The sequence below is a fragment of the Raphanus sativus genome, unplaced genomic scaffold, assembly GCF_000801105.2.
Source record: "Raphanus sativus cultivar WK10039 unplaced genomic scaffold, ASM80110v3 Scaffold4231, whole genome shotgun sequence".
Classification (NCBI taxonomy): domain Eukaryota; kingdom Viridiplantae; phylum Streptophyta; class Magnoliopsida; order Brassicales; family Brassicaceae; genus Raphanus; species Raphanus sativus.
This window is the reverse complement of record NW_026619533.1, coordinates 1-7,950: the sequence shown is the minus strand read 5'-3', so window position 1 is coordinate 7,950 and position 7,950 is coordinate 1. Positions and strand designations below refer to the sequence as shown.

The 7,950-nt window shown below is 37.5% G+C and overlaps 3 protein-coding genes across 3 annotated transcripts; 2 read left to right on the top strand and 1 right to left on the bottom strand.

Moving 5' to 3' along the window:
- Nucleotides 1-152: 152 nt before the first annotated feature.
- Nucleotides 153-3,150, top strand: LOC130507255 (probable UDP-N-acetylglucosamine--peptide N-acetylglucosaminyltransferase SPINDLY; the record flags this gene model as incomplete). The annotated part of the gene is given in 11 exon segments (XM_057001965.1): nucleotides 153-272; nucleotides 353-421; nucleotides 506-587; nucleotides 676-835; nucleotides 919-1,117; nucleotides 1,190-1,384; nucleotides 1,472-1,566; nucleotides 1,660-1,795; nucleotides 1,886-2,103; nucleotides 2,180-2,307; nucleotides 2,381-3,150. Coding segments are annotated over 11 exon segments (1,791 nt in total), but the record flags the coding sequence as incomplete, so codon positions are not given.
- Nucleotides 3,151-3,471: 321 nt separating this feature from the next.
- Nucleotides 3,472-4,454, top strand: LOC108860693 (casparian strip membrane protein 2-like). The gene is made up of 3 exons (XM_018634552.2): nucleotides 3,472-3,752; nucleotides 3,840-3,963; nucleotides 4,239-4,454. Exons 1-3 carry the CDS (start codon nucleotides 3,478-3,480, stop codon nucleotides 4,452-4,454), a joined length of 615 nt encoding a protein of 204 aa, XP_018490054.1. The 5' UTR covers nucleotides 3,472-3,477.
- A 367-nt stretch (nucleotides 4,455-4,821) lies between these two features.
- On the bottom strand, nucleotides 4,822-7,438 carry LOC108859237 (protein trichome birefringence-like 8). The gene is made up of 4 exons (XM_018633123.2): nucleotides 7,000-7,438; nucleotides 5,685-6,074; nucleotides 5,349-5,507; nucleotides 4,822-5,275 (listed from the first exon to the last, which is right to left on the bottom strand). Exons 1-4 carry the CDS (start codon nucleotides 7,398-7,400, stop codon nucleotides 4,948-4,950), a joined length of 1,278 nt encoding a protein of 425 aa, XP_018488625.1. The 5' UTR covers nucleotides 7,401-7,438; the 3' UTR covers nucleotides 4,822-4,947.
- Between the last annotated feature and the right edge of the window lie 512 nt (nucleotides 7,439-7,950).

Here is a 7,950-nt window from a genome sequence, read left to right as displayed (position 1 = left end):
TTCTGCGATGAAATACTGAAGTTTGGTTCTTAGTGTATGTCTACGTATATTTGCATCGTTCTCTCCATGTTCTCGTTAATCAATACAAGATTCCTCAGTTATTAAAACCAGATAATGAAATATTCCTGTCTTCATGTGTTCTCTTTGTGCAGGCAATTGTCTTCTATGAGCTTGCTTTCCACTTCAATCCACATTGTGCTGAGGCTTGCAACAATTTGGGAGTACTCTACAAGGACCGTGACAACCTTGATAAAGCTGTGGAGTGTTATCAGGTACTATTTATGCTGAATCTGCAGCGTTTCATGATTATTTCATTGTCTTTTGTGGCTAATAATACTCCCAACCTTTGTAGATGGCTCTGTCAATCAAACCAAATTTCGCACAGTCGCTTAACAACCTTGGTGTCGTCTACACAGTCCAGGTTTGATATAGATTAACGGTGGCTCAAAGTTTTCTTAATAGAATCTATAGGGTCAGTAGAATGCTTATTCCTCTGATGTTACAGGGGAAAATGGATGCTGCTGCTGACATGATTGAGAAGGCAATCCTTGCAAATCCCACTTATGCAGAAGCTTTTAACAACTTAGGTTTGGTTTCTCTCTTCTGTTATATACGAGTTCCTAAGTGTCGTTTAGTTTCTGTTATAACCAGCTTCATGGTGCGATACAAATGCAGGTGTTCTTTACAGAGACGCTGGAAACATAACCGCAGCTATTGATGCTTATGAGGAATGCCTTAAGATAGATCCAGATTCTCGCAACGCTGGCCAGAACCGATTGCTTGCCATGAACTACATAAATGAAGGACTTGATGACAAACTGTATGAGGCTCACAGGTTAGAACATATATTTTGACTAGCTTTGGTTTCTGTTCTGTTGCTTTTATGGGACTTACAGTGAGAAACTCTTGTGAACACAGAGACTGGGGTTGGCGTTTCACTAGATTACACCAACAGTACACTTCTTGGGATAATATCAAAGATCCAGAGCGACCTATCACCATCGGATACATCTCCCCAGACTTCTTCACTCATTCAGTTTCTTATTTCATTGAAGCCCCACTCACTCACCATGATTACACAAAGTATAGAGTTGTGGTTTATTCAGCGGTAGTTAAGGTATGAATTTTCTTGAAAATACTCCTTAGATGTCAAAGCAATTCATTTCCTTTCCCTCTCATGGATTTGCAGGCAGACGCAAAAACATTCAGGTTTAGGGATAAAGTGTTGAAGAAAGGTGGAGTGTGGAAAGATATATACGGAATAGATGAGAAAAAGATTGCAAGTATGGTCCGAGAAGACAAAATCGACATTTTGGTAGAACTCACTGGCCATACAGCCAATAACAAGCTGGGAACCATGGCCTGCAGACCAGCACCTGTTCAGGTGAGAGGATTAATAAAACTATCTCAATGTCTTTTTTTTCTTTTTTGTGATTTTAGACTTCAAGTTTACTTTGCTTGAACTTGTCAGGTTACTTGGATCGGCTATCCAAATACTACGGGCTTGCCCACTGTTGATTACAGAGTTACAGATTCGTTGGCTGATCCACTAGACACTAAACAGAAGTACGTTCTTGTTTCATAACAAATGGTACTATGGTTTCAGAGTGATCGAAATAGAATCCCTTTTTATTTCTTTTTGTGTTTATCTACTTGCAGACAGGTCGAGGAGCTGGTTAGGCTTCCGGAGTGTTTTCTTTGTTATACACCATCACCAGAGGCTGGTCCTGTTTGTCCAACACCAGCTCTTTCCAATGGCTTTGTCACATTTGGTAGCTTCAACAATCTCGCAAAGGTTAGATATACTTTTCCTTGGATCATACACACTAAACAACCTCCCATAGTATCCCTTTTAAAGGTTTTATATATGTGTGTCTGCAATCAGATTACTCCTAAGGTGCTGCAAGTATGGGCTAGGATACTCTGTGCAGTTCCCAACTCTCGCCTTGTGGTAAAATGCAAACCTTTCTGCTCTGACAGCATTAGGCAGAGGTTTCTCACGACGCTGGAGCAGCTTGGGTTAGAATCAAAGCGCGTTGATCTTTTGCCGCTTATTCTTTTCAATCACGACCATATGCAAGCTTACTCCTTAATGGACATAAGGTAATTTGACTGAAAAAAAAAACGCTAAATAGATTTACATATGAAATTGTGAGTGTGAATTTACATTGTATTGCAGTTTGGACACATTCCCTTATGCTGGAACTACCACAACCTGTGAATCTCTCTACATGGGAGTTCCATGTGTTACTATGGCTGGTTCAGTACATGCTCATAACGTTGGTGTCAGTCTTCTCAGTAAAGTTGGTAAGCACTCGGTACCGAAATTGGTTATTACTGGAGACATCGTTTAGCTTATGCGATCGTTTCTTTGATTCAGGTTTGGGACGCCTGGTTGCTAAAAATGAGGATGAGTATGTGCGGTTATCTGTTGATCTAGCTTCTGATGTCACGTCTCTTTCAAAGCTGAGAATGAGTCTCAGGGATCTAATGGCTGGATCTCCTGTTTGTAACGGTCCTTCCTTTGCTGTTGCTCTTGAATCCGCATACCGAAATATGTGGAGAAGCTACTGCAAAGGTGAAGTACCGTCCTTAAGGCGAATGGAAAAGCTGCAAAAAGAGGTCCAAGAAGACCCCTTAATCTCATCAAGACTCAACGTCACTGGTGAAGCCACTCCTTCGCTCAAGGCCAATGGTTCTGCTCCTGTTCCTTCTTCCTTACCAACCCAGTCCTGGCAGCTCTCAAAGAAAATGGACTCCACTGGTTAAAGTGAACAGTATTACAGAGAGATACCGAGCTGCTGTGTAATGAGGGATTATATAGAACTTAAGCGCACACTGATGCATTTGCAGATTCTGGACCCGTATGGGTGAAAGGTGTGAAAGAGAGAGTCCATGAGATCTTTTTCCTTCCATGACACTATAGGAATAGACTTTTAGATTACTGCTTGTGTTAGTAAAAAAAGAATAGTATTGTTAGTTTAGCTTTATAATGATTCTTGGCAAGTCTATGTGGAAGTGGATTTGGAGTTTTTCTTCTCATCTGAGAGATCAAACTGTTGTATTAATTAGGGTTTTAAGGCTTCTTTGGATGCTTGTTTTCATGTGTTTGATAATGATAGTTCTATAGCCAAAATAATTGGCATATTCCTTGTTGGGTAGAGAAAGGAGACAGACAAGTGAAGAAGACCATAAATTATTAAAACAGAGTATTATTTAGTTAAAGTCTAGACTTTTGACTTGTATAATTATTTACTTATGTCTGCCAACTCCATATCTCTTGAATTAATTAGTGTGAAGCAAGCAACTGCTCTTCAATTCCAACTTCATCTGCTCCATTTCATTCCACCAAAACCCTAAAAAGTCCTATAAAAGCTCTACTCTTGTTCCTTTTCTTCACCACCAAAGCACATCAAACATTCTATATTGATTCTCCTTTTTCAAAGCAACACAAAACACTAGCTGGTCTCAAGAAAGATGAAGAACGAATCAACCATTATTGATGTCCCTGCAGAATCAAGCTCAGCAATGAAAGGAAAAGCTCCTCTAATCGGTGTGGCTAAAGACCATACTACTAGTGGCTCAGGTGGATACAAGAGAGGTCTCTCGATCTTCGACTTCCTCCTCCGTTTAGCTGCCATTGTTGCAGCATCAGTAGCAGCTGGAACCATGTTTACAAGCGACGAGACTCTTCCTTTCTTTACACAGTTCTTGCAGTTCCAAGCTGGCTACGACGATATACCAACTTTCCAGTTACGAGTTTATTGATGTATCTAATCAATAATACTGTTTACTTGTGCCTTAAGTCACCTAATTATGTCATGTGTTGTTGTCTTCAGGTTCTTTGTGATTGCCATGTCCATAGTTTCAGGATATCTCGTCCTGTCTCTTCCTATCTCTGTCGTTACCATCGTTCGTCCTCTCGCCACTGCTCCAAGGCTCCTCTTGCTCGTTCTTGACACTGTACATACTCAAAACCTATGCCTCTGTTTTCTAATACTTTGACATGTTGGAAGATTACTTTTGTTCTAAACAGATGGTATTTTTTCAATATAAAGTTTATTTAAAAAAACTATGTTATATGATCTCTTGTATATGATAGATAAATTATGTTTTTGTTTAGAAAATGGTAAAAACTAAATGATTTCTTCATTCTTGTGCTTAGTCCTAAAAGATTATATAACAACTAACTCTCATTTTGAATGAATTGCTAACTAAAATATATGTGAATAAATCAGGCGGCCTTGGCGTTTAACATGGCGGCTGCATCATCGGCGACAGCGATATCGTATCTAGCACACAATGGGAACCAGAACACTAACTGGCTCCCCATTTGCCAACAGTTTGGTGACTTCTGTCTGAAAAGCAGCGGAGCTGTCGTCTCCTCCTTTGTAGCCGTTGTCTTCTTCACCATCCTCGTTGTCCTCTCTGGTGTCGCTCTCAAAAGACACTAATCAACACCCTTCTTGATATGTGTTCATTACTGTAAAATTAAAACTATTGTACGTATGTCGTGTGTAATTACTCATCTTGCCTTGTGTATGTTGTATTAATCTTTTTTTTCCAAAAGGACAATGAAAGTGTGGATTGTAGCTCTGCTTTTGTGAAAGAAAAAAAAATGATTTTCTCAAATATCATCTTCCACAATAATCTTATTATAACTCAAAAATAAACTTTACAGACAAGTCTGTGTTCACTTTTATGCTATTCATATAATGGTATACACTTTTTCTGAACTACTACAAGCTACACCTTTATAATTAGTTTCTTTGTACAAAACTGTGAAGCTAACCCTCTGCAGCGTTAACTTTCTCATTCACAGCTATGCCAGCTGCAATTCAAAGATATGTACCACAGTGCCACCAGGCCATGGAACTGAGCACCTAGAAGGCATGAGGAAGTAGCATGTGACTAGAAAGAAGAAGCGTTATATACTTGTACCTGTTTTCATTTTGTTGTGTAATTCATTGCCAACAGCTGTGCATATAGAATCTCATTCCATGTGTCAGGTACACCAGGTAAGCACCAGTGACTACAATCTTGAGGAGCATCTTCAGGAGTTCCCGGTTCTCTATACCGTGAAGGATGAGCATCTTTCCTGAACTCGGTCAGATATGTAATGTTCAGAAACTTAACCTTGCTATTTTCATTTCTCATTTCTTTTATTACTTCAGAGACATAGTTGTTTTGGATTGGGTCAGGTTCCACCTTCTTCATATCAGTCTCTGGCTCTGTATCTGCATCACACAACCCACCCAAGTTCCATGTCCCATTCCTGCAACAACCCAAAAAAGCTTTAGACTCTTGTCTGATGATTAATCCTCATAGATTGTTGTGAAAAAACAGACCTGTAATGCACAGGAGAGAAGCTTCTGAAGAAGACATAACTACTCTCAGAATCTAGTCTCTCTAAAACCCATGACTTCCATGTCTTTAAAGATTTCTTAAACCCCTCCATTACTCCAATTGTCTTGTTCAGTTTGCCTCCCTCCTGAAAATAGCAACCTCTGCATCAACAACAACAAAACACTGTAAGAGAACTCATCCATCACCTTTGAAGGGCCGGTCATAAGCATAAACTAGTCTATAACCCCAATTTTAAAAAAAAAAATGTAAAAACAAATTATATAAACTCTTAATAAATATTTATCTATAGCCCTCAAAATTTCATGTTTCATTCTTACATGTTAAAGGTTTTGTCTTCGTTCCACCAATGTCCTGTGTTGAAGACCAGAACATCAGACCCGACCCATCTTTTCGACTGCCAGTTGAACTCATCAACTCTAACAGTCATCTTGACCTCCTCCGTTGAGTTCTCAGGTGGCCTAGCAACCACGACAAGAAACGGTGTTCTATGATACTCGACCGTTAGGTTATGTTCTGGAAACCGCATCGAGAGGAAACCCTTGTGCTTGCTTATAGGGTTACCATTAACTTCATATATCTCAGATTGATTAGACACAGCTTGTGAAAGCATACATAAAAGTGATTCCCATTGGTTTCTTCCTATGGAATCTCCGACGAACACTATCCTCCCGTTCCGACTCCTCTCCAGAAGATCACTTGCGTTGAATCTATAATAGTTTCAGACCACATGAACCAAGTCATCGTGGTGAGAAAAATAAAGTAAAAATATTGAACTAGATTGGCGCCAGATTCAAATCCAAAGGTCTAAAAGTCTAAAAGTCTAAAAGTCTTAACCTTTAAATCAAAGCAATGTAAAGTAATTTTAGAAAATTAAAGTGAGCAAAGTTTTATTAGTGTTTTTTTCTATGAAAATGGTTTGTACTATTTAATTTTAAAAAATAACTAGGAGGTTCTGGTAGGTTCATACAAGGATAAAGTTTATATCATGTTATGTTAACTCTTATTATAGATTGTAAATTTATCTGAACGAGTCTTGAACTTGTGACCTTTTAGGTGCATATTAGATAATCTTTAAAGTAGATTCAATGAGTATTTGAAAGTATTTAGAATGATATAGTTTTTAATGAGTGTTTAGATGATTTTAGGTGAACTTTTACTAGATTTTAGTTAGGACACTGTAAAATTCTATCTAAAACTATAAGATTTGAAGATTTATCTACCAAAACACTAAGATCATTAGAAATCTCATTAAATTGGCGACACCAAATATTTTCAAGAAAATTTGAGTTTACAGTATAATTCAAAATAACAAGTTCAATAATTTTGTATTTTTAACTCTTTAAATTTTACTTTTAAATAAAAATGAATTTTGATACAAAAAATAAAAATAAAAATGAATTTATCATTTTGATACAACTCAGTTCAACTTCTAGTTTTGTCCCTAAAAGTTATAATCCATTATGACAACTTTTGGATATAATTAGGTTTGTACTTTTAGAAGCATTGCATTGTAAGTTCAAAACTAATGAATCAATCAATGAATTGCTTGTAACCCTAGATGTTTGTTTTCATCCACACCAATCGATACCTTAAGTCCCAAGCAAAAATTACATAAAGAGTGTGACAACATACCGTGGAAGATCGCAACCGTGTGGTTGCCATCGCCATTGTCGGAAACCAGAATTTTTTCTTCCATTATTCAGACAACGAAACCCAGGATCCAGAAACCGACACTCTTCTCCATAAGAGGTTCCGTCCACGCCACGTTGTCGGCTACGAACCCATTTTCCGTACGAATAGTCGCATACGTCGTCATCTCTCCGTTCCTTCGTCGATGAAGAAGATAAGAATCCAAAACAGAGATGAGGCTTGATGCCGACAAGATCCACGACGGTAACGGAGAATATCAAGAAACTGATGAGAAGAGAGATTCCGACGAATATATGTTTCTTGATCTTGAAGGTTGACAAGAAAGGAGAAGAAGATAGAGGGACGAGTTGTTTTAGAGAATTCGATTCTTGATGATGATCCATGTCGGCACAATATTTGACCTCTCGTTGTAAAGGGGAGACGTGAAGATTGTGAATATGCGATCTTCTTTTTTGCCAGGGGAAAGTATTAATAAATATATATATGTTCCTGTAACGCAATAAATTCGTAATTAAATTATTAATAGATCCACTATCAATTCATCCATGTGACAGACACAAATATTAATGGGAATATTAAAAGATGCATCCCACAAAAACCAATTAACGTAATAATAAAATACGTTTCCTACCATGTTCTGTTCTACATGTTTTAGATCGAGATGACTATCAATTTCCCAAGATAATTCAAGTTTGAAACTGTAATTTATATCATGAACAATAAATATATATTTTAAAAAACTGTAGTTCAATGTAAGTTTACTTTGGAAAATATTTTTTTTTCTTTAATTTAGTCATAACTAAAAATCATACATCACACAAATAGCGCATGCTATTTTGCGTTAGATTTGTTTTTAAATGATACTCAGTATTTTTAGAGTATTATTGGAAATGAAGAAACAAAAAGAGATTGAAAAATCAAACGATTAATTTC

Coding starts and splice junctions, on each gene's coding strand:
- LOC108860693 (XM_018634552.2), top strand. CDS start 3,478: ATGAAGAACGAATCAACCATTATTGATGTCCCTGCAGAATCAAGCTCA. Junction 3,753..3,839: donor GACGATATACCAACTTTCCA/GTTACGAGTTTA, acceptor TGTTGTCTTCAG/GTTCTTTGTGATTGCCATGT. Junction 3,964..4,238: donor TCTTGCTCGTTCTTGACACT/GTACATACTCAA, acceptor TGAATAAATCAG/GCGGCCTTGGCGTTTAACAT.
- LOC108859237 (XM_018633123.2), bottom strand. CDS start 7,400: ATGGATCATCATCAAGAATCGAATTCTCTAAAACAACTCGTCCCTCTA. Junction 5,508..5,684: donor GAAGACAAAACCTTTAACAT/GTAAGAATGAAA, acceptor TTGTTGATGCAG/AGGTTGCTATTTTCAGGAGG. Junction 5,276..5,348: donor TTCTCTCCTGTGCATTACAG/GTCTGTTTTTTC, acceptor GGGTTGTTGCAG/GAATGGGACATGGAACTTGG.